General features: G+C 43.4%; 1 protein-coding gene across 1 annotated transcript in view; it reads left to right on the top strand.

Moving 5' to 3' along the window:
* Positions 1-20,937, top strand: part of ank2b (ankyrin 2b, neuronal) — a gene marked incomplete at both ends in the record, with an annotated part of 106,006 nt that extends 85,069 nt beyond the window's left edge. Inside the window, 7 exon segments of the mRNA XM_083640816.1 lie at positions 683-743; positions 16,731-16,823; positions 17,324-17,407; positions 17,649-17,813; positions 18,451-18,639; positions 18,841-18,932; positions 20,688-20,937. Of these exon segments, the coding sequence (XP_083496942.1) occupies positions 683-743; positions 16,731-16,823; positions 17,324-17,407; positions 17,649-17,813; positions 18,451-18,639; positions 18,841-18,932; positions 20,688-20,937 (934 nt within the window).
* Between the last annotated feature and the right edge of the window lie 6,140 nt (positions 20,938-27,077).

Genomic DNA, 27,077 nt, shown 5'->3' with positions numbered 1-27,077 from the left:
AAGATAACAATGTACTAGTCTCTTAGAACAGACGAGTTGGCTTCCGCAATTTTCAAATGCTTCCGCCATACCGTCTGTACTTCGTGGGGGAGAATCATGCACCAACCGGAATGGGAAGCAGAAAGGCGGGTCTTCCGCTCATTAGTCCAATCAGAATCCAATATGCCGGCAGAAAGGCAGGTCTTCCGCTCATTAGTCCAATCAGAATCCAATATGCCGCATTCGCGTGTCGTGATTGGTCGGATTCCGTAGAACTTCCTTCCAGTCTGAAGGTTTTTTTCCCAACTTCCTTGTGCATGTTCTGGGGGTGTAACTTACAGACTGTATATAGCTGCATTCGCCGGATGTAGATGATACAGTCTGTTTTAAGAGACTAGCAATGTACCAACAAAACACCTGACTAGACCTCATTTTAAGATCAACACATCCATGGGTGAACAGATGAGTGCAAGTACATTTGCTATGATATCTAAATAAAGTGGGCGCTGGGCGAGAAAATCACAACTGCACCACTTGTGCTTCGTTTTGCGCCGGGTGTAAGATAGGACCCGAAATCTTTATGAAAGAATAATCAAATGTACATATTCACTTCAATCATATTCATACATATTCTTTTGAAAATTAGTCATGACAGCCATCTGATGACTGGATGTTGCGTGCTCTTTCCCCCCCCTTTTCTTAGCTTATCACAACGAGGATCTGAGGAGGAAAAAGATTCGGTACATACGGGCTCTTTCAAACAAGTAAGTCCTTTATTCACATTGTACCGCACCACCCCCTACAAGCTCCAGTCCCATGAGACAGACCCTGTGTCCAAAGAGGGACCCAAGTTACATGGCCAGATGACCCCGCCTCCTTACCCCACTGTTGTCCCATCTGATGATGTGGGGGCCGAGGGGGCAGAGGGTGGAGAGGAGTGGAGCTTGGAGTGTCTCCAGACCACCCATCCTGAATGCGACAATCAATGGTTGTCACCAGTGACTTGGCGAGAGTCTTCCAACAGCTCTCGAACAGGTGTATGCGAAAGTCGGCCGTTGTCTATGAGTGATTTTGAAGATAGCTTGACTGAGTGTGAGCGAGCCGAACCAGACTTCAGGGAACTGTCAGTGGAGCTTAAGGAAACCACTGAGGATTATACATGTGTCTCCGATGCTTCAGTTACCGTTAGTATTCCAGAGACTCAACCAACTCCTGCCACAAAGCAAGTCTGTTCACAAGAGCACATGGCTGAAGTATCACGTCGACTCTACAAAGTCCTGTATGGATATGATCCTGACCTGAAGGATTCCGATGCTGACGATGTGTCTCTGACTTATATGGATGCATCCACTGAAGAGGGACTTGAAGCTGGATTTAGGACAGATGAGGTGGAGGGAGCTGTTAGAACCACGCAGCTTAATGAAGATCCTTCCAAAACAGCTGAGCATGAGATAAATGTGGCCCAGACTTCTATTTCAGCTGATTTTGATAGCAAACCCATTTATGTCAGTAATCAAACCCATGGTACTCCACCTCAAACAGTAGCAGATCCTTCTGATATCAGTCTTACCATTGCAGTTAGTGTGTCTCAAAAGTCAGAATCTATTACCTCAACTGCCTTCATTCAGGTGTCACATGACTCAACTGTTGAACAGATAGATCCTCCTTCAGTAGCTGATCTAACATCAGTGAGGTCTCTCATCCCAGGAGTTGAGCACTGTTTTGAGAAGACACTGCCACTCAGACCGCATGAACCTCAAAATGAAGATGGGGTCTCTGTAGATCATACAGTTTCTCTCACAGTATCACAGGAATCAACATCAGCATACGGGGAAGGGGTTTGTAGGCCCCATACACCTGAAATTGAAGCATTTGGAAACAGATCCTATTCACTTGAATCAACATCTGAAGACATTCTTGAACTTTCAAGGTCAGCTCATAGTAGATCATCTTCTCCTGAATCCCCGAAAGCAGCTGACAAATGGTCCATGTCATCTGAATCACCAATACCTGTGAATAATCCATTCACTCCTGATACATCAATACTACTGACAGAGAGTAGGGCCTCATCACCCGGCTCAGTGTCATCAGTAAATGAACGGAGTCTTCTGGCACCTGATTCCCCCATTCCTCAGTTTAGGCCCTTATCTCCCCTACCACCTGCTGTTGTTCATTGGGAAGCTTGTGCTACTTGGGCTTTTTCCCAAGGGCAAGCCCTATTGAGTGCACCAGGAGATGCATCTAGGCAGTTAGCATCAGAAGCAGAGGAAAGGTCATTGACACCAATGGTTTCAAACAAGAGACCATTTGGAAGGCCAGTATCACCAGGCAGTGACTATAGTGGTGAGCGATCACCTCAGTCACTAACCTTTGATGCAGAAGACAGGACATCATCGCCTGATTCTGTCATTTTAGAAACAATGCAATGGCTGTTTACCTCTCCTTCAGAGTACAGGTCCTTGTCTCCTCATTTACATGAGGTGAGACCATCCTCACCTGAATCCACAGGATCAATCACTGCACATTGTCAGCTTCCACCAGACTCACCCATACCAGAGTTTAGGCAAACTTTACCTCAGTCTTCTACCATTGTGAGTAGATCATCATCACCTGAATCAGTGTCATCAAATATGGAATTTGAAACCATGTTTTTGTCGTCAGTGCTTTTTGAAGACAGGCCCTCATCACCAGAATCCACATCATCTCTAAATGAATATAAATCACTGTCACCTGAATCACCTATACCTGAATTCCACCAGTGTTGGCCTGACTCAACTATTTCAACGACTGGACGAAGATCCACCTCACCTGAATCAATATGTTCAGATATAGAATATGATACTGCATCTCTAGCATCGCTGTTCTATGAAGACAGACCTTCATCACCTGTTTCAGTAGCATCTGGAGATGAATACAGGTCGCTGTCCCCTGACTCACCCATACCTGACTACAGAGCAGGATTGCCTGAATCTGCTGTATTTGGACATAGATCATCCTCCCCTGAATCAGTAGCCTCAGACACTGAATGTTCACAGTTAGTATGTGATTCCATAGCTACTGAACATAGACCAGAATCCCCTGAATCAATAGTATCTGATACAGAAGATAGGCCAGCAACACCAGTAGAGTCAATATCCGAATCTGATGATGATTGGATTGTTGTATCTTGGTCTGACACCGAAGAAAGATGTCTTTCACCAGAGTCGGTGCTTGACTACAGACCTTTGTCACCCCAATCAGCAATGTTATCCGCAGACATTAGAGCATCATCTCCTGAATCAGCAACATCAGTAAATGAGTATAGCAATCTGTCCCCAGATTCTCCCATACCACAATATCAGTCAACTGAACATCATTCATTTACAATAAATTATCGGTCGTCATCATCACCAGAATCCATATTATCAGACACAGAGCATGAAGCCATGCCATTGCTTTCATCACAATTTGAGAAAAGGCCATTATCGCCGGAATCTACTGGTTCTGTAAGTGATGGTAGGGCATTGTCAGCGGATTCTCCCATACCCGATTTTGGATCTGTAATGGTATGCCAAGGATATAGAACATCCTCCCCTGAATCAGTATCCTCAGATACTGAATACATCCGAGTGCCTCTGGATCTTCAAAGCACTGAGGAGAGATCAGCATCTCCAGAAGCTTTGACATTTGAAATAGACAATGCATTACTTAATCATAACAAAACATCATTATCCGACAAAGATGGACAATTATCAGAACAACCTGTGACTAAAATAGTAGAATCTCCTTTACAATCCAACTCTGTTAAGAAAAGACAGTCTGCGGAATCGATTGAAACTGATGTGGAGACTTTCCCTTCTGGAGAGCAATCATTGCAATCAACCTTACCAACTGAGTCAGATACGCCAGAAGAAATAGCATGGGAATCCACACCAGTTAAGACTGTTGCAGCAGAAATACACACTGAAAAGCAATTCCTAGCCGAGACATCTGTTGTTAAACAAGAAAAGTCAAAAACTGAAATCCCAAACCAGCCTCCTTCTGAACCTGCTGAAAATAAATCTAAGAAGCTGAGTCAAACTGAAGCTGTCAATATGCAGTCAGCGGTACCTGATGTATCTCCCTCTGAGAAGAAGCTAAATAGTGTCACACCATCGGCAGAAGCTGTATCTACAATCCAGGTCGTATCAACTGATGTGATTACAGATTTCCCTGAAAGTCATGCAAAAGCAGTTGAATGCCCAGCACCTTTACCCCAAACAGCAATACAGGTGCCTCAGTACAGACTTGTGTATGATGCAGAGCTATGGAAGCTGATTTCACAGATCGATGATCCCCAATATGTAGGAGAAACATTTTGCAGTAAAACAGGTGTATTTGAATCTGTTAAAATTGATCCTGAGTCTGAAACGAGGCAATTTTCCCCTGAATCTTTGCCTGACTGCAGATCACTGTCACCGGAGTCACTTATGTTATTGGCAAATATTAGAGGCTCATCTCCTGACTCTGTCTCATCAGTCAATGAACACAGACCACTGTCACCAGATTCACCAATTCCACAATATAGGCAATCTGACCCTGTGGCATTAGTGACAGTTTATCGATCATCTCCAGAATCGGCATTTTCAGAAAGCGAAGATGATAATCTTCCAATAGTTGCATTACTTTTTGAAAATAGACCAGATTCTCCTGACTCAATAGCATCAGTTGATGAATATAGGGGACTGTCACCTGACTCCCCTATACCCGAGTTCAGACAAGCTGTAATTGTATCCAAAGGATACCGATCATCCTCTCCTGAATCTGTATTCTCTGATACTGAAAGCATCCCACTGCCATTTGACTCAATAAACATTGAGGATAGATCAGAGTCACCTGAAGGTTTATCATCAGAGAAAGATGATCCCTCTGTTTTATGCAAGACAATGTTGATTGAATGTGATTCTTCGTCTGCTGAAGATGAGTCACTTCATGGAAACATAATAACTGAACCTAACTCAGTGACACCTGATGGGATGGAGGAATCTTCTCATGAATTGTCTAAATCAAGAACGTCAAAGGAGGAAAAATCCAGTCAATTTACTGAGAAGGCAAAATCTGCTAAAAAGAAGAAATCCAAGAAGTCAATCAAAACAAAATGTGATCCTGTTCAAGATGTTACAAATCAACTACAATCGCCTGAATCTCACAGACCTAAAACGTTTGAGGAGCCTAAAGCACCTGATGTAGATTTGTCACATCTGTCACCAGAAACTGGATCTGATCATTTACCTTTGTCACCAGTATCAACTATTAATGTCACTGAAGATCAACAAATACCTGTAGAGTATTTAGTTTCTGTACCTGAGCATCATACACCTTTACCCTTAACATCAATCCAAGTGCCAGTCTACAGATTTGCATATGATGCAGAACTTTGGAATCTGATCTCTCAAATCCATGACCCGCAATATGTAGGAGAAACCTTCATGAGTAAAACAGGAGTGTTTCAATATGCCGGGACAAAGACAGAATATGTCCAGGCCAAGTCAGAGGGGAGACATGAAGATGAAGCTTCTGACCTGCAGTCAAAGCCTGAGGGTAGATCTTTGCACAGATCTCTTTCACCTGATTCAGATTCAGAATATACTTCCATGTCACCGCAAACACTGAGGTTGATGACGGCATTGAGACCAGATTCTCCACAGTCAATGAGTTCTTTAGATGAGCAGAGCGCTTTGTCACCAGAGTCTCCCATTCCCCAATATGTTGTCTCTTTCTCTGAACCCTCTCATTTCTATCACAGGTTAGTGTCAACAGAGTCAGTATTGTCAGATCCGGAAGTGGAGACGGAAGTATACATTTCAAGTCTTTTTGAGGACAGATCGGCATCTCCTGATTCAATAGCGTCTGTGAATGAATACACGGCACTTTCACCTGACTCACCGATTCCTGAGTTTAGACAGTCTTTACCAGATCCCACTGTTCAAGATCCCAGATTCAATAGGTCCTCTTCCCCTGAATCAATATGTTCAGATCTAGAATATGGAGCTATTTCTTTGTCATCATTACTTTTTGAGGACAGACCCTCTTCTCCAGATTCTGTTGATGAATATATGACACGTTCACCTGACTCGCCCATTCCTGCGTTTGTGCCGTCTTTACCACTGTCTGCTGTTTCAACTAGATTAGATAGGTCCCCTTCCCCTGATTCAATATGCTCTGATCTAGAATATGGGGAGATTTCTATGTCATTATTCTCTGAAGTAAGACCATCATCACCTGATTCTATAGCTTCTGGAGATGAATTCAGAGGTGACTCACCAATACCTGAATTCAAAACAGGGCTGACTGAATCGATCACACTCATTAGATCATCTTCACCTGAGTCAGTAGTTTCAGATATTGAATATGCACAATCAAGTTTAGACACCAATATTTCAGAGCAGAGACCCGACTCACCAGAATCAGAAGTATCAGAGACTACAGAGAGACTATTGGCTGAAGGTCAACCCTTAGCTCTAAAGGCAATCAGGGTGCCAGTCTCTAGACTTGTATATGATGCTGAACTTTGGAAGTTCATTTCTCAAATCAATGACCCTCACTATGTTGGTGAAACATTTTGCAGCAAAACAGGTGTTTTTGAGTATACTGGAACCAGGATTGAGTATGTCCAGGATGAAGCAGATGTGAAGGTCAAATCACATGCTATTGTGAATTGTGTGGGCACTGCAGATGCATCTGATGGCAATGGTGCTAATGTTCTACAAGCAGTAGGAGCCAAGACTGAAAGGAAACCTATGCTGGACAAATATAGACCACTGTCACCTGATTCTGAGTCAGAATATGGACCTTTATCATTTGAGGAAATTAGATTCATGATTGCATTCAGATCTGAATCTCCAGAGTCTTTGAACGATTTTAGAGCCTTGTCTCCAGATTCCCCTGTTCCCCAATTTTCTGTTGAATTTGCTGAAATTGCTCAGTTGTCTTCTCATCCACCATCTTCACCAGAGCCACCATTGTCAGAAGAGGAATCAGATGTGTGGCTTTTCAGTGAAAGCAGACCCTTGTCACCTAATTCAGACGTATCTGTGAATGAATACAGGGCATTATCGCCCGACTCACCCATACCAGAATTCAGACCTACATTACCTGAATCAGTTACATCTGCAGTCGGGTACAGGTCCTCTTCACCAGAGTCAGTGCTTTCAGATATTGAATATGGGCATTCAACTTCAGAAGCCTTTACCCAGCAGAGAGGAGACTCACCTGAATCAGTTGTATCCACAGATGGAGAACGGCCATCAGTGGCTGCTCCAACATTTATAGAAATCCAGGTTCCAGAATATAAACTTGTGTATGATGCAGAGCTTTGGAAGCTGATCTCTCAAATCCATGACCCACAATATGTAGGAGAAACATTCATAAGTAAAACAGGAGTGTTTGAATATGTTGGGACTAGGACAGAATATGTTCAACTTGATTCAGATGTAAACAAGATAGATAGACCACTGTCTGCTGACTCTGAGGCAGAATATAGACCTCTCTCACCTGAGACCCTGAAGTCACTGACTGTTCTGAGATCTGATTCCAAAGAGTCAGTGAAGTCTCTGGATGAGCATAGAGCTTTGTCTCCTGATTCACCCATTCCACAATATTCTGTCTCATTCCCTCAAGCTCCAGCAGCAAATCACGAAACATCATCTCCTGAACCTGTATCAGATACCGAAGCTGAGTTAGTTGATCTTGCATTTTATGCTATTGAGTTAAGGCCATCATCTCCTGAATCCGTAGGATCAGTGAAGCAGCATAGGCCTCTCTCACCTGACTCACCAGTCCCTGATTTTAGGACCGAATTACAGAAATCCATTGCTTTACTTGGTGGCGATAGATCTTCCTCACCTGAATCAGTTAGCTCAGATCTTGAGGATGTATCAATTTCTGCAGCATGTGAATGTCCAGACAGACCAGATTCCCCTGAATCAGTGACAACAGAAATTCAGGAGAGTCCGCTTTCACCAGAACCAACACAGTACAGACCCATGTCACCCGAGTCATTAATGCTAATGGAAGAAATCAGAACATCATCTCCTGACTCAACAACATCAGTAAATGAGTTTAGGACTTTATCGCCGGATTCACCTTTACCACAATATACACCGCATATAGAATCGGCTGTATTTATAGCTGGGAGCAGACCATCATCACGTGTATCTGTAATGTCAGATTTTGAAATGGAAGTTTTGGACACACCATTTTTTTTAGTCAAAGGAAGATGCTTATCACCTGATTCTGGAGATTCTGGAGATGAATTCAGGGCACTGTCCCCTGATTCACCCATACCTGACTTCCGACCGGATACGCTTCAGCAAACTGCTTCAACTGCTGGATACAGATCCACCTCACCTGAGTCAGTTTGTTCAGATATAGAATATGGAGTTGTGTCGTTAGCATCACTGTTTGATGAGGTTCGACCTTCATCACCTTATTCAGTAGACTCTGGAGATGAATTCAGGGCACTGTCCGCTGATTCACCCATACCTGACTTCCAACAGGCTATGCTTCAGCAAACTGCTTCAACTGCTGGATACAGATCCACCTCACCTGAGTCCGTTTGTTCAGATATAGAATATGGAGTTGTGTCATTAGCATCACTGTTTGATGAGGTTCGACCTTCATCACCTCATTCAGTAGACTCTGGAGATGAATTCAGGGCACTGTCCGCTGATTCACCCATACCTGACTTCCGACAGGAGGATATCCTTCAGCTAACTGCTTTAACTGCTGGATACAGATCCACCTCACCTGAATCAGTTTGTTCAGATATAGAATATGGAGTTGTGTCATTAGCATCACTGTTCGATGAGGTTCGACCTTCATCAACTGATTCAGTAGACTCTGGAGATGAATTCAGGGCACTGTCCGCTGATTCACCCATACCTGACTTCCGAAAGGCTATGCCTCACCTAACTGCTTCAACTGCTGGATACAGATCCACCTCACCTGAGTCCGTTTGTTCAGATATAGAATATGGAGTTGTGTCGTTAGCATCACTGTTTGATGAGGTTCGACCTTCATCACCTGATTCAGTAGACTCTGGAGATGAATTCAGGGCACTGTCCGCTGATTCACCCATACCTGACTTCCGACAGGATATCCTTCAGCTAACTGCTTTAACTGCTGGATACAGATCCACCTCACCTGAATCAGTTTGTTCAGATATAGAATATGGAGTTGTGTCATTAGCATCACTGTTCGATGAGGTTCGACCTTCATCACCTGATTCAGTAGACTCTGGAGATGAATTCAGGGCACTGTCCGCTGATTCACCCATACCTGACTTCCGACAGGCTATGCTTCAGCAAACTGCTTCAACTGCTGGATACAGATCCACCTCACCTGAGTCCGTTTGTTCAGATATAGAATATGGAGTTGTGTCATTAGCATCACTGTTTGATGAGGTTCGACCTTCATCACCTCATTCAGTAGACTCTGGAGATGAATTCAGGGCACTGTCCGCTGATTCACCCATACCTGACTTCCGACAGGGGGATATCCTTCAGCTAACTGCTTTAACTGCTGGATACAGATCCACCTCACCTGAATCAGTTTGTTCAGATATAGAATATGCAGTTGTGTCATTAGCATCACTGTTCGATGAGGTTCGACCTTCATCACCTGATTCAGTAGACTCTGGAGATGAATTCAGGGCACTGTCCGCTGATTCACCCATACCTGACTTCCGACAGGATATCCTTCAGCTAACTGCTTTAACTGCTGGATACAGATCCACCTCACCTGAATCAGTTTGTTCAGATATAGAATATGGAGTTGTGTCATTAGCATCACTGTTCGATGAGGTTCGACCTTCATCACCTGATTCAGTAGACTCTGGAGATGAATTCAGGGCACTGTCCGCTGATTCACCCATACCTGACTTCCGAAAGGCTATGCTTCACCTAACTGCTTCAACTGCTGGATACAGATCCACCTCACCTGAGTCCGTTTGTTCAGATATAGAATATGGAGTTGTGTCGTTAGCATCACTGTTTGATGAGGTTCGACCTTCATCACCTGATTCAGTAGACTCTGGAGATGAATTCAGGGCACTGTCCACTGATTCACCCATACCTGACTTCCGACAGGATATCCTTCAGCTAACTGCTTCAACTGCTGGATACAGATCCACGTCACCTGAGTCCGTTTGTTCAGATATAGAATATGGAGTTGTGTCATTAGCATCACTGTTTGTTGAGGTTCGACCTTCATCACCTGATTCAGTAGACTCTGGAGATGAATTCAGGGCACTGTCCGCTGATTCACCCATACCTGACTTCCGAAAGGCTATGCTTCACCTAACTGCTTCAACTGCTGGATATAGATCCACCTCACCTGAATCCGTTTGTTCAGATATAGAATATGGAGTTGTGTCATTAGCATCACTGTTTGATGAGTTTCGACCTTCATCACCTGATTCAGTAGACTCTGGAGATGAATTCAGGTCACTGTCCGCTGATTCACCCATACCTGACTTCCGACAGGATATCATTCAGCTAACTGCTTCAACGGCTGGATACAGATCCACCTCACCTGAATCCGTTTGTTCAGATATAGAATATGGAGTTGTGTCATTAGCATCACTGTTTGATGAGGTTCGACCTTCATCACCTGATTCAGTAGACTCTGGAGATGAATTCAGGGCACTGTCCACTGATTCACCCATACCTGACTTCCGACAGGATATCATTCAGCTAACTGCTTCAACTGCTGGATACAGATCCACCTCACCTGAGTCAGTTTGTTCAGATATAGAGTTATACAGAGTTGTGTCATTAGCATCACTGTTTGATGAATCACCTGATTCGGTGGCATCTGGAGATGAATGCAGGGCCCTATCACCTGATTCACCCATACCTGAATTCATAACGAGATTACTTGAACCTGTTCCATCTTTTGTTGACTTTAGGTCAACATCCCCTGAATCAGTTGAATCAGATGTTGAGTATGCACCTTTGATTTCTACAGCATTTGATACTGAAGATAGACCAGATTCACCTGAGTCATTAGTATTCGAAGTTGAAGAGAGATATCTCTCACCTGATTCTGAATTGGAGTATAGGCCTTTCTCACCTGCATCACTGATGTTGATGTCACATTTCAGATCAGCATCTCCTGAATCAGCAGGCTCTCTGAATGAGTTTAGAGCTCTTTCACCAGACTCTCCCATTCCTGAGTTTAGTCAGGCACTGCAAGAGTCCATCATCTCACACACAGTATATAGGTCCTCCTCACCTGAGTCAGTGTTGTCAGATTGGGAAATGGAAATGCAATTACCATTCCCAATGGTCTTTGAAGACAGACCTTCTTCTCCTGAGTCTGTAGCATCAATAAATAAATACAGAAGACTTTCACCTGATTCCCCTGTACTTGAGTTCAGACAAGCTTTTCCAGAGTCATATGCTGACATTAAGGGTTACAGGTCATCGTCACCTGAATCCATGGCCTCAGACAGAGAATTTTCTCCCTTGATTTCTCAGATGCTTGATTTTGAGGACAGACCAGATTCCCCAGAATCCCTGTCGTCAGTCAATGAATACAGATGCCTGTCCCCAGACTCTCCACTCCCCCAATACACCCAGATGGTGACTGCTATATTAGAAGTAAGATATAGATCCACATCACCTGAATCAATAGGTTCAGATGAGGATTTGGAGACTGATTTGTGTATTCCATGGCTTTTTGAGGATAGACCAGCATCTCCCGATTCAACTGGATCTATAGATGCATGTAGAGCTCTTTCACCAGACTCTCCCATTCCTGAGTTTAGGCAGGCACTACAAGAGTCCATCATCTCACACGTGGAATATAGGTCCTCCTCACCTGAGTCAGTGTTGTCAGATTGGGAAATGGAATTACCTTTCTCAATGTTCTTTGAAGATCGGCCTTCTTCTCCTGAGTCTGTAGCATCGATCAGTAAATACAGAAGACTTTCACCTGATTCCCCAGTACCTAGGTTTATAGAAACAGTATTCGAACCAACTTCATCTATTGTTTGTCAGAGATCACCATCCCCCAAATCAATATGTTCAGATATAGAATATGGTGCCATATGTCTAGCATCACTGTTCTGTGAAGATAGACCCTCATCACCTGGTTCAGTAGGATCTGGAGATGAATACAGGTCACTGTCACCAGATTCACCGATACCTCAATACAGACCCATAATACCTGAATATGTTAATACAAATGTTGGGTATAGATCCACCTCCCCTGAATCAATTGCATCAGATATTGAGTACTTTTTGAGTGAGTGTTTAATGTCTGGGACTTTTGGTGTTGAGGATAGACCGGATTCTCCAGAATCTACTGGATCACTTACGCAGTTGTCTCCAGACTCCCCTCTTCCTCAGTTTACACAAAATGTTCTTGAGACTACCACAGCAGAAACCGGCTACAGGTGTTCATCCCCAGAATCAATAACATCAGATATGGAATTTGATTTGGGATACTCTGCTTCACTTGATATAGCATTCACTGACAAGAGAACACAATCACCTCAGTCAGTGAGATCAGATGAATACAGATCACTGTCCCCCGACTCACCAATACTTGATTTTACACAGACATCTGTAGAATATTCCATCACTGTGAGAGATTTATCACCCATTGAATTTTCAGATTCAGATGATTTAACACAAAGTTTAGAGTATTTGGGTACAGAAGAGAGGCCATCATCACCCGAGTCTATTGAATCCGATAAAGATGAATTACTTTTGTCACCTGAACCACCAATAACTGAATTAAACATCCCAACTGCAACTGAGGCAACCGTTGATAGTACAGTTCTATCAACAACAATGGCTCCCACATCACCTCATGAATCAGCCATTCTGGTGGCTGAGTATAACCTTGTTTATGATGCTGAGCTGTGGAAGCTGGTTTCTCAAGTACGTGACCCACAATATGTAGGGGAAACGTTCAGTACTAAAACAGGGTTTATGGAATATCTTGGCAGCACAATAGAATACGTGGAGAGCGTTCCAGACGATGAGCAAGACACTAAATCCAAAAGTAAAATCAATCCATCTTTCACAGAACCAGCTTCAGAAGCGCTGCATCCATTTACAACAGACGCATCCAAGACTGATCACGACATACTTTACACTGCAGCTGCTTCAGAGTCACCTCCACCAATGGTTGAACATGTATTTTCTTCACTAGCAGTCCCGTACAGACACGCCAAGTATACGTTTGAATCATCTGCTTCTGAGGCAGTTATAGAGTCTGAGGATGAGTGGGTGGTTGTAACAGTATCTGATGCAGAGGATGATGATCTACACCTTTCACAAGAGTCCTTGCCCGAATACAGACCCATGACACCTGAATCAGCCATGTTCGCAGAAATAAGAGCATCATCACCAGAATCGGCAGCATCAATCAATGCGTTTAGAACACTCTCACCAGATTCCCCTATACCTGAATTCAGTAAGGCATTGCCAGAATGTGTAACATTCCTGAGGTCAGGATCAGCTTCACCAGAAACCGTAGCATCAGAATCAGATATAGATGACATGCCTTTGGGCTGTGATGCTCGGTTTTTAGAGTGCAGGCCATCATCTCCAGAATCTGAGCTGTCCGAGGACCAGGATGAGAAAAACAGACCGTTATCACCTGAGTCACTGCCTGAATACAGACCTATGTCACTTGAATCAGCCATGCACATGGGTAACAAAAGAGCATCATCTCCAGAATCTATGCCTGAGCTGAATGAAAACAGACGGCTGTCTCCAGACTCTCCCATCCCCCAGTTTACAGTGTCATTGGTGGAGTACACCACCACATGGACAACACACAGGTCATCATCACCGGAATCAATGGGATCAGACTCAGAGTGTGAGGTGGTGGTCACATCATCGAGAGCCATCGAGATTGAGAGAAGGCCATCCTCACCCGAATCCATATCATCTGTCAATGAATTCAGACGACTATTGCCCGACTCACCAGTGCCTGAGTTCATGACAATGTTGTCTTCTTATTTTATGAATCCCATCCCAAGTGATAGATCTTCTTCACCAGTGTCTTTGACATCAGACACTGAGTTTGTGGCATTACCTATTGATTGTTGGATTGATGATAGCCCAAGACCATTGACCCCTCAATCTGTTGAGTCAGAGGAAGAATTAGCTTCATGTTATGAACGTGCAGAGAGGTTAGTTTCTAATCAACCAGAACTTTTGAGTCATGCGACATCTCTTTTATTGCCGGAGCAGTTTCCAATAATAGATGACAAAAAAACAATGGCTGCGTCCCCATTACCAACTCAAGCTAGAGAGAAAAAGTTAGAGGAGGAAGATATCAAATCTGATTGGCCAGAAATTACCAGATCAGAATCAGAAAAAGTATTTGCATATGAAGAATGGATACAACATGGATGTGAACAAGCTGAAATGATCTCAGCTTTACAAACCACCGTTTGTGAGGAAGACTTTGGGAAGATCCGTGAAGACTCTCCTGTACAGCCAGCACCAGTGACGGGCCAGGATCTAAACGGAAAGGGAGAGATTAACCTACACTCAACGTCTGGTGAAGTAAACAGCAAGACAGCCTCACAAAGGGTAAGGGTGAGAGCATGATAATGTTTGCGAAGAGTTGCTTCACTTACCATGGATAAAAACATTAACATGCCCCTTGGATGGAGAAAAATAACTTGCCTGACAACTGCGTGACATTTATGGACGTGCCTGGATGAACTAATTCAACAAAATGGAGTCTAGTTGATGTTTGAAACACCGACTCATGCGAAGATATTGAATTTAAATATTACTAATTGGTCTTTCTTCACTTACCTCTGATTTCTCTTTCTGACGCTGAGTTGCATGTCATGGCTTCAAATATTGAAGTGTTCTTACTCTAATGAGATGTTGGCTGAATGGGGAAAAAAACACCTGCCTTGTCATTGTACAGTGATGCTAACCTGGTGAAAGGCTGAGGTGATGTTAATGTTGCATGCCAACCAATACACTGATTCAAAGTGATCTTATTCAGATAGTGTTGACATTCACTTTCAGGGTCCTCCTCAAACACCAATGGGAAGACAGTTGCAGACAGAGGATAATGTGCAAATCAAGCTCTTGTCCACCACAACAGAGATACAAGAACCCAGTCAATTAGGTGTGCCATCCACTGATCGTCCAAAAACGTTCACTGGCAAACTGGTGGAATCAGATCTCCTCCAGCTACCTGACCAGAGCTCAATCACAACCCACAGAGCTGTGACTCTACCTGAATCTGAGAAGACCTGTCCATCTGATAGTTCACATGAGTACTCAGACTGGGAGTTGTCCCCTCTGGAAGTACAGTCCAGTGAGCTTTTTTCACCAATGTCGAGCCACTTTTTGGTGCCACCAGATTATGAAGCAGTATTTTCAGGACATCAGACCTTGAGAGTTTCTGAATGTAGCCAAGCCTCCTTGAACGATTTGAGTCCAGTCTCACCGGTATTCAGTGACTCCCTCTCGGGTCAGGGTGCAGCTGAAGCCGCCAACGAGGGAGAGTCTGAAACCGCTGACGACTTCCAGTTTTCCCCAGACTTCAAGAAAGTCCTCTCAGAATTTGAGAAAACACTCTCTGCATTTGGACCAGAGGAACCACAAGTCCCACCAAGAGAACACATTAAGGGCTCTCAGTCGCCACACCTCTCTGATTCAGATCTGGAATTCTTTGACTGCAGACAAGCCCTCTCTCCGAACATCTCAGAAGCAGAAGAAATGAAACTCGAACCCGAGATCACCTATCACATTTCTGAGCCCCCTTCGCCTATGCCCGGCAGTAGCCCTGACATAGGCTTCCTCAAAGGATGCCCTGAATACACTGATCACCCCTTCCTCCAGGCCGACGATTACAAGCGCTTCTCCTCTGGTAGTGAGAGTCTCGGCGACTTTGCTTATGAGACAGAAGGTTTACGGGAGTATAGATCAGAGGCTGCCATCCCCACATGTGAGGAACTTCCTTCCAGGGATCAGGCAGACTATGGGGATGATGATGATGATGACTTCCTGGGAAGGGTAAGGTCGAGCATGAGTACCAACGCTGCACTGGTTTGTGCCCTGCCTGGTCAGACTGATTGCTGTGACGCTGCATTTGAACCTCAGAAGATTATCAAACTAAAACACACACGTTAACTCTTTGCACTGTGCGAAGAACTAAACCACGAGGCTAATGAGTGGTGTCATGTTGCATGTGTGCATAAACTTATCCGATCTTAATAACAGAATAACAGAAAATGTAACAACTGTGGTAAACAGCAACATGGAATATTGAGTGGTCAGTGGCTGGAAAGGTTGGTTGTAAGAGTGGTGGTGTGCTGTATTTACCGTTCTTCGTTTTGAAGTCAACAATGTTGCTAGTCACAGGGTGCTGTAAAGAACAGATTCTATAACATACACTGTATGAACCTTGTTCACATCTGCATCACCTGTTTGCATCTTTTGATTTCTGCTTGTTGGAATGTCCAACCTTGCACGTCTAGTTTGGTTGAAAGTTGATGCATAACTGTGCCTTCTTTTCATCTTCCATCACTATTGTGTTATCCATACACATTATGTCATACATTTTTAAGTTCCCTCATCCATTGGTTTCCTAAAGAGCAGTTTTGGCAAAGCTCACTTAAAAAGTCCAGCACATTAAACACATGCAGAGAAAAGAAGGAACAGCCGTTGCCTGTTAGTCGTGTGCTCCAGTAACACGGTGAATGTCATATTGACCCATGCTGGCTGTGTGCTGTCTCTCAGGAGATAGCAGAGGAGCTAGGGATGCTGTCCTCTGATAGCTCAGAGGAGGAGGTGCTGACCACCAGGGTGGTCCGACGCAGAGTTATCATCCAGGTAAACTGGCATGACAGAGCTGTCCAGCAGAGTGCGCTGTGGAGTGATGCAGGGTTAGCCTTTGACTACACTCTACACTCTATACTTGAGTCACATTTTTGAGGGCAGAGGAGGAGTTCCATGCCATATTTTCTTTGCCCTTTTTTTTGTTTCTGCTTCATACTCACTCACTTTATTGTTGCCGTTTTGTCATGATTCATTCTATTGTGTATTGCACCTACAGTACGACATGTCCTCTGTTCTGTTATATTGCACATTAAAATGGACTGCTCTGTTCGGTTTCAGTCATGTTCAGTTATATTATATATTATTATTATATTTATATATTGTTATATTGGAAATTAAAATGGACTGTCGTTTTGGTGACGGTTTGTCTGCTTGTGTAATTTTTTAGCAATATTTATAGCTATAGTATTTATATGTGAGAACAGCATGGAGTGTAACCTTATGTACAGGACTGTAAGATGTGTGAACTGACAGCATGTCTTCTCTCTCTGCAGGCGGATTACTTACCAGATATCCCAGCACAGACGGTGACAGAGGAGAAGTACACAGATGAGCATGGGAACATGGTAGTTAAGAAAGTAAGGGAACATTCTCATATCCGACATTAACAGTGTGTTCACATGGGATACGTTCATAATAAGTACATAATAATAAGTACAAATCAGCTTTTTTTAGTTTTAAAAGGTCGCTACCGAAAATAAAGTATAACACTTTAAGTGTTATACTATACACTGTTTCTCATTTGGTCAGCACCATGAAAACTGTTATCCATATGTAGGTTTCACAACAGATTTCTGCTTTCTCTGTTTTCTCCACCAGATCACGCGGAAGGTGATTCGTAAGTATGTGTCTGCGGATGGAATGGAGAGACAGGAGGTGACCATGGAAGGCTCTCATCAGGAGATGGTGCGGGTGGAGGAGGGAGACGCTGTCTCCAGAGTGGTGAAGAGAACTGTGGTTCACAGTGAGGGAAATCAGAGAGAAGTCAGTATTATCTACCCGCTACCACCATACTATTGCTGTGCAAAATGTGTGCAGTGTGATTTTATTTATATATATATATATATATACAGTGTATATATATATATATATATATAGTAAACTTGATGTTTCTTGCTGGAAATCTCTGAAAGTGTGTTAGTGAACCACGCCTGGGAATTTCATAATTCCAACTTTGAATGGAGCGCACTCAGCTTTTGTTCCTCTTCAATCTATTCAAATAATGTTGGACTTGATGGGGTTTTTTCAGTTGTGTATAAAAATACATATAAGTAGGCTACTTAGGTATGTTTGACATTTCATTTAGCAAACTCAGTATCTTATCTTTGTACAAGCACTAAAGTACTATGTTAACTATAAGCCAATGAGTCATATTGGCTGATATTATACTACTACAGTATTTGGTTATTGCTAGTTTTATCAAGCAAATATAACATACAGCTAATAGGTTACCTCCTCAAACATACAATATCAAGTCCCCCAAAGTGCACTACCAACCTGTGGAAGCACTGTTTTCTTAATGTTGCTAGAACACAAATTGTTGTTGCAGAGTCACATTATACTGTAGCTTAAGTGCATAATGTTAAATCGCTCTCTTAACCTCTCACCATGATTTCATCAGTTGACCTTCTCTGAGCCGACGGCCCTGGGTGCTGCCACAGCCTCCGAGTTCGAGGCAGAACCGGTGCAAGGTCGAAGGGTCAGCAAGGTGGTCAAAACGAGGGTGGTGAAAGGCGAGCGGATGGAGAAGCAAACCGGTGACCCCTCGTTGGCTGCAGATCTCCCCTCGGCCAGAGAGGACTTTGAGAAGGTCAGTAGAGCGTCCCAACCAGAAACACCAATCCATCAGATTTCACTTTAGAGTCAGGTGCAGATTTAGCTGCACTAGGTGTTAAAGGTATGCTTGAGGAGATAGTGAACTTACTATGTATTGGTCTGTAGTGTTTGTACCTCCTCTTCCTTCCATCTGATCCTTCTCTTCCTCTTCTCCTCCCTCGTTCTTTCCCCTCAGGCATTGAGTTATGCTGGAGGGTTTGGGAAAATCCTCCTGCCTCATTTAGTAGAGAAAGAGGTTGTGCAGGACGACGGTTCTGTGGTTAAAAGGTTGGATTACAGCATGGGAGTGTCATGATTTGACCCCAAACACATGCTTGTTTCTGTAGAGGACATTTACTTGTGTCCTAGAAATTTACATTGAAGCATGGTGTGATTCTAGCCTGGTAAACCAGCCAGTCACGTGAACTCACATTTCATTTCGTTCTTCGTTCCCGTCTGGCCTGAAGCCTTCACCCAGTCTTTGCTGTGGGCGGAAGTTGGGCGGCTGTACTTGCCTTGACAGACAACTCCTTCAGCCAATCAGCGTTGGATCCAGTCAAATCCAAATCCACTCGGGAGAACGGCAAAAAAGCATTTTCCGCCGAGAAACTCCGCTACATACTCCTGTACTTGTTTAATTGTTGTTATTGAGTCTATTTCTGCAATAACTGCACTTTATGGCTGTTTAAACTCAACAAACGTTGACGTTAGTCCTCGAGGCGGGCAGGCAAGGAGGCGGCCATTATTGTTTTGCTAGCAGCGTTCCTGATTGGCCGGTTACGATGTCAATGACGAGGCGGGTCGCTGATTGGCTCGTACGCTTTGCAGTTTGTGCAGAAGGGCTTGAGGCCAGACGGAAACGAAGAACGAAATGAAATGTGAGTTCGCGTGACCGGCTGGTTTACCAGGCTAGTGTGATTCTATCCTATCTCCTAACCTTTTATTTAAAATGTGGTTTGTACTTTGCAGGTTAAGTAACTAATAAAAGGTTCTTTACTTTTGGGGCATGGAATCTGGTTTGGGTTAAAAGGTTGAAACAATGGCTGTGTTTACTTGCACAGAGAATTCTAGTTATTCTAGTTACCTGGTTTTGGGGTAAAAAAAAAAATGTCATTACTCGGTTAGAATAACCTGGATACCGTGTAGCAACCAGGAGTGTAGTGGTAAATACAGAGGTGAGTAAACTATCCAAGGTGAGTACCCAGATAGCAAAAATCATCTGGCCCAGATCTGGAAAATGGACCCGGGCCGGGGTCAATACCGGCACGGATCCGTTATCTGGCCCCAAAGCTGGGCCAGATAAACTATCGTTTACCCACCTTGTTTCCCCATCATTGATTGATACAGTTGGTCTGAAAATAGACGAGTAAACTCTCTGCCTCATTTCAGAGGTGGGTAAACTGCGTTTAGCCTACTTGCGTTTACCCTCCACTACCTGTTACCAAGATGATCATTTATCATGTCACAGATCCCCCACTGAAAAAAAGAAATGGATCTCAAGAATCCAGAGAGAAATACGTAGGTTCACATATTTGGCCCATTGTCTAGCCTGGGTAGCTAGCTAGTACCTACTAACTTCCCTACTAAATTCAAGCTAGCTAAAGTCTATCTCAAGTCCTCACTTATTTGTTGAAGTAACACTAGTCTTATATGTGGCAGTCTTCCAGGTAGAGTTTCCCAACCAAACCGAGTGTTCAAAATGGCCGCCGTGTGAATAAGGTCAACAGCCGGGTCGCTCCGTGCATGTAAAGTAAACACAGCCAATCATTTAGGAGCAGATCAGAATTCATTCAGATACCTACAGGATAACTGTGTTGTTTGCGTCTCCCTCCTCCTCCTCTCTCTGTCTTTCCCTCCTCCTCCTCCTCTTCCTCCTCCTCCTCTCTCTGTCTCTCCCTCCTCCTCCTCTCTCTGTCTCTCCCTCCTCCTCCTCCTCTCTCTGTCTCTCCCTCCTCCTCCTCTCTCTGTCTCTCCCTCCTCCTCCTCCTCTCTTTGTCTCTCCCTCCTCCTCCTCCTCTCTCTGTCTCTCCCTCCTCTACACAGAACCCAGATGCGTAAGTCGCGAACCCAGAAGAGGACGGTGGTGAGGGACGCCCAGGGGAAGCATGTGCACCTGGAGCGGCTGGATGACACCCCGGAGGCCCTGCAGCCCGACGCACTCCAACAGCACCTGCACCTCCTGCTCCAACGCTACTGCACAGAGGGCCCCGAGGACGAGGAGGAGGGACCCGAGGACGAGGAGGAGGAGGTCCCCGAGGACGAGAAGGAGGGAGGAGATGAAGGAGAGCTTTGAGTGAGCGGCTTCTCACTGATGTGCCCCCGTCGATCCTCGCCCTACGCCCACCTTCTTGCTGCCACACACCGAAGCTTATGGTGTCATAAACTCCGCCCCGGACTGCAACGTTTTCCCATTTCCTTATTGTCGGACCCCTCGTCATCCTCGATGCTCACTGGATTTTTTTGTTTGTTTGTTGTTGATTCCTTCCTCTCTGTGGCAAATAACAGAACAATATTCTTGTGCTTTTAACATTTTTCTTCCTTGGGAAATCGTTTCTTTCGCTCATTTTGTGACCAAAGATAGCAAACCTTTTTTTTTATCTTTTTTTTTTTGTCGGGTGACTTGTGACCGTAGTTTTTAGTGTTATCCCTTTTTTTGTGTTTCATCGTTGTTCTTTTCTAGTGTTGTTTTGGCTGCTGCGGTACAATACGATGAAGGTACAACGCCACGAACGCGAAGGTGGATCAAAAGTGGAGGGGCATCTCGGACGTTCGCCTCGTGCACTGGCCTCTTCTTGAAGGACGATTGTAAGCATTTGTACATAACAGGGGAGACGAAAAGTCACGCTTGAACTGGGAAACGTAAAAAAAAAAAATCTAAGCATTTAATCCATTAGCCCACCTAAACCTGCTGTACACGTACATGCACCGATCAAAGGGTTTACGTTTGCAAATGGCCACAATAAAGATGTTGTGATAATGATAATGTTACATAGAAAATAGAAACAGATGTCAGATCTTTGGGAAGACGCCGATGAGAGGGGTACATTTTTCACCACTGACTCCTTAGGATTCACAGAAGCTCACAGTTGGTGTAACTGGAAACCGCCATTCACAGCCATTCTGTTTACAACGTTAGCGCCACATTTTGAAGCGAGTGTAGTTTTGGGCTTAATCACACCTCTTGTCTTTGTCCTCCAAGATGTAAATTGCCTGTTTGTTTTGTTCATGTCTTTTTAACGCGTGTCATATATTCACATTTTATTTGGAGCGGCGCATCGCAGATGCTGCCACAGTGTGTGTGTGTGTGTGTGTGTGTGTGTATGAGTTTATGTGTGTGTGTGCGTGTGTGTATTGTAGTGTGTGGCATTTCAGCCTGTCATTTGTCAAAGAAAGTAGTGACGAGGAATGTTATCTGTTATGATTTTGTCAACAAAATGAGCACTTACTGTATCCTATTGTACTCTTGGTCCATAACGTCTATAGCTTCACCCTCAACCCTCGCCCCAAACAGTGGTACTCATTCTGATTATATTATGTCATGAATCAAGCCCGTTAAGATTGTAAATGTGGGGAAGATGATCTGAGTGCTGTTGATTTTGACTTTTCCTCATTATTGCTGGCATCAAACGACTCCCGAGTCTCGATAATCTCAAAGGACTGACATATCATCATCCAAAACAGCCAAGGCTTAGAATGACTTCAGTTGACTTTCAAGAGCAATTCAGCAGAAGAATATTATCAAGGTTTCATTTTTAATTTTCTTATTTATTTATTGCCGTCCATTTGTGGTCCTTGTGTGCTCCAGCGTTTGAAGTTGAGAGCTGTGTGTGTGTATGTTTGGGTGTGTGTTTGAATGTGTTCTGAAGATAGAAGTAATGACAATTGAGAGGGAAGTGAGATGTTTTTTCTTTTTTTTCTTTTTTTTGCCATTGTACACAAACAGGGTTTGATTTGAGTTCTGGTTTCACAGCTCAGTACAGAAATCCAATCAGACTCTGGGATGTTCTGACAAACTGTCTTTGGTGTTATTTACAGTACAGACCTTTTATCTATGTAACAATATGATCCTCACGTTGCCATTTACTTTGAGTGTGATACAAATGCAAGAATAAAAGAAATGTAAAAAAAAAATGCCATTGATTTGATAAATGAGCATCTTGTTTTCATGGTGATAACAATATATACATATTTACAGTGCAAATATCTATGCGGGCATGTATTAGTTATCAAATTATTACTAAAAAATAAAAAAACTGATACGCTAACGAGGCATAGCAGCTGCAGTGTGTACATGGCAGAAAATAAAATTGTACATGTGTCAAATCTGGATGAATTGTGACTCATTCTTTTGAAACAGATTTTTTTTGCAGGACAGCTCAAGTAAGTAAACTAAGCTAGAATGGAGGCGAATCGACAAATTCTAGTTTGGTATCACCATAAGTATCTTTGACTTTCTGTTCAATGTATGTAAGCCTGTGTATCCATCCATGAATATACAAGAGTGCATCTCTTGGCCAAGATCTATGTTCAATACATCATATCAGACGACTTCTTCTGACTCCTGGCTCCATCATTTCATTTCAAGTGGTTCACTGTTTACCTTTTGGCTGTGGAATTTCATTCTCTATCACCCACCATTGACTTGATCCCCTCCCATGCAAAACAGGAGTTACCCTTACCAAGTTCCTTCTCTACCTTGTCTTTGTATTTCAGCTTAGTTTTCCTTATTTGCTTTTTCACATTTTTACCTGCTTCAGCTTTTTGGTTGGCATCCCCCCTATAAAAAGAGATATTTTTCATATTTAAAAAACGGATTTGACAGATTTAGTTATCCAAGGCTTGTTGTTGAGAAAATGAGAAAGTGTGTGAGAATGAGAAAGTAAGAGAGAGTTCTTTGTTGGGAAAGCACTGAATCAAACTCTGCCCCCTGTGAGGCCTGGTGGATCTTTGATTCACTTTGGCTTTGTGGTGATGATTCTGACAACTGTTGTCATTTTGATTTGACTGACTCTCTTACCTTAATGTAGGTCAATTTTGTTTGAAGGGATTTTGTTTTCTTTGTGTTGGAATAGAGTTGACATGTTTACACAAATACACGAGAAATGTGTTTCTATACTTTCTTTTGGCATAACTGGGCGTTCACACTGGGCCAATTTGTGCTAATCCTCATGACAAGAGTACGTACTGTACAATGTAGATTGGGCGGCGCGAATGAGGTGTTTGATGTGAATTTTTGCAGGGCAAATGATGCAATTTTCGTCTCACCGCCTGTTCATTTTTTTAAATTTGTCAACTTTGGGCGAATTTGCCTGAGCCAACTCAACGAAGCTTTTTTCCGCCTTGGTGTGAACGCACAGTAAAAATGGAATTTGCCAGAAATTTAAATCAAAAATACTTATTTTTTCCCCAATCATGTTATATATATCCTCTCCACAGTTTGTTGGATGGCTCCTGTTATGTAAATAATACTGATTAAATTAATTTAAGGACTCCTCACTTAGCTTTTGGCCTATGTTGTTCCTTGTCCGTTATTGAGGGATTGACATGCTATAAGATTGGACTGTTTCATGCAAAAATTGTTATGAATGACTGCCGTAAAATATATCATAAAAACATTTGCTAACTACGGAGGCCGAGAACGAACATGGGAACAATTTTTATTTATTGCTGTTTTCATTTGTTATCACAAGATAAAGTTTGTTTTCTCGTTATCTCGAGATAACAAAGCCCTTTATCTCAAGGCTATGGGGGTCTGTGGTCTAATTTGTGTCAGTTTAGGGGTCCTTGATGTGAAAAAGTGTGAAAACTGATGTATTTAAAAAAGTAATATGGGTACCGGTACCCTAAGTGACAGAATTGCTGCAGTAAAGGCTTTACAATACAGTATTTTCAATAGGAAATTATTGGAAGAGATCAACAACAATCTGCAATATAGCTGCTGATTACAATCAATAAACTAAATAATAAAATATCCAGAAAAAGAAAAAATAGACACTCCTTTTCTAATCTTCCCGGTATTCCGCTTTTTGTCCCTTTTTTATATGGTTATGCAAATGAAAGAACCTCAACATGCAATGTGATTTGCATAATTTAAATCAGCTGTTTCTCAATAGCAAAGAAAAAATACACGACATACAGCATATTTGTGTTTGAATATACAATGTGAACTGCTGTTCACTTCAACTTTAGCCTATAACTTAGTTTTAGGACAAAATTATCTGTTCTGACACACAGTGTGTACGCATTTGTAATAGTAAACATCCATAGGTTTAGATTAAATGAAGTTATAATAACATTATAACTAAAGTTCGGGAACAAGGCCATGCCACAACTAACCACTCAGTCAATCATTCAATCAGGCAATCCCTTGCTCCGCCCGGATTCAATCATTCGCTCCACCTATATATACGCCCCAAACTAAGATCCTTTCTCTCGTCTCAAAACCAAACTCATCCCTCCCACCCAAACCCTCAATCTTCTATCTCAGCCTAGGAACCACCAGGGATTAAATGGAGCCATCAAGACCATGAAGATTCCATCGCCGAGGCAGTTCCCCCATCCAGAGTCTCACTCCCTGGTTCCTCGAGACATCTACTCATACTTCCTCCAAGTCATCCCTTCATCCCTCATCCCTTCATCCCTCATCCCTTCATCCCTCATCCCTTCATCCCTCATCCCTTCATCCCTCATCCCATCCCCTCATCCCATCACCCCCTCCCCCCATCCCTTCCCTCATCCCTCACCCCCTTATCCCTCGACCCTTCATCCCTCATCCCCTCATCCCTCAACCCATCCCCTCATCCCATCAACCCCTCCCCCCATCCCTTCCCCCCATCCCTTCATCCTCATTCCTCCTCCTAAACAAACTATCAGTTATTTGGGGCTTGGCCATAGTTAGTGAAATGAAGTTATAATAACATTATAACTAAAGTTCGGGAACAAGGCCATGCCACAACTAACCACTCAGTCAATCATTCAATCAGGCAATCCCTTGCTCCGCCCGGATTCAATCATTCGCTCCACCTATATATACGCCCCAAACTAAGATCCTTTCTCTCGTCTCAAAACCAAACTCATCCCTCCCACCCAAACCCTCAATCTTCTATCTCAGCCTAGGAACCACCAGGGATTAAATGGAGCCATCAAGACCATGAAGATTCCATCGCCGAGGCAGTTCCCCCATCCAGAGTCTCACTCCCTGGTTCCTCGAGACATCTACTCATACTTCCTCCAAGTCATCCCTTCATCCCTCATCCCTTCATCCCTCATCCCTTCATCCCTCATCCCTTCATCCCTCATCCCATCCCCTCATCCCATCACCCCCTCCCCCCATCCCTTCCCTCATCCCTCACCCCCTTATCCCTCGACCCTTCATCCCTCATCCCCTCATCCCTCAACCCATCCCCTCATCCCATCAACCCCTCCCCCCATCCCTTCCCCCCATCCCTTCATCCTCATTCCTCCTCCTAAACAAACTATCAGTTATTTGGGGCTTGGCCATAGTTAGTGAATAGATTATTATTATAGTCTACTATGGTTTTGGTCTTGGTCGAGCTTGTGTGTAAAATAAGTTTGAGCATTTTTTTTATGTGTTCACTGTGGCATTTTGTGCCAAAGGAACAAAATGCTTAACGGTATCAATAGCCCACACAGACAGATGTGCTGACTGTTAACACGTTCACTGCCGTCGACGAGTTAACTCGTCAAAAAAACAACAACGGTTGACTGCCGTCGACGAGTTAACTTTTTTTGACGGTGGGACGTGGATCAAACCCTTTTACATCTCCTATAAAAAATATGGGAGCTATTGAATGTGTATAACCTATTTTACCGACCCACTAAGTGGCGACAGTGCTCTCCAGACTAGAGAAAGCCGAGCAAAAACAGCAGGAAAAAGCGTGAGGAAACCATTCTCATGAAAATGGTTTGGCGAAAACGCTTTCGCGCTGGGAGCTGGCGCACAACGGTGGGGGATTCCAAAAATAGACTCTGGGTGCAACACACTTTGAAACACGCAGCAGAAAGCCCAGAATCGCACGCAGCTTCATCCCAGCTCACAACCGAAACCCCAGAAACGAACAAGCCCGATCCAGACTCGCCCGACACGCTGCAGAGCCACCAGAGACACACCCACGGAGGGAGGAGTTTGAAGGAGAGGGGGGTGGGGGTGCTCCTATATTGGAGGAAATTACTGTTCAGAACTATTGTTTAGATGTCTGATGTCTCACTGATGCCAAAAATAAATGGTTAAAGTGACTGTTCTATCGAATTTCACAAAAAGGCATTTATCTCAGCTTTCCTTCTCAGACGCTGAAACCATGCTGTATTCAACTGCTAATGCCTACATAACAGAACATGATAAAAACTAACTCTTTTAGACAGAGAAAGCACACATTTTATTAGTTCTTTTGAGATATTTTGTGTTCACAAAGT

Source organism: Poromitra crassiceps (assembly GCF_964638095.1).
Source record: "Poromitra crassiceps genome assembly, chromosome: 7".
Classification (NCBI taxonomy): Eukaryota; Metazoa; Chordata; class Actinopteri; order Beryciformes; family Melamphaidae; genus Poromitra; species Poromitra crassiceps.
The sequence above is the reverse complement of the archived record's forward strand: the minus strand, read 5'-3'. Positions and strand labels throughout refer to the sequence as shown.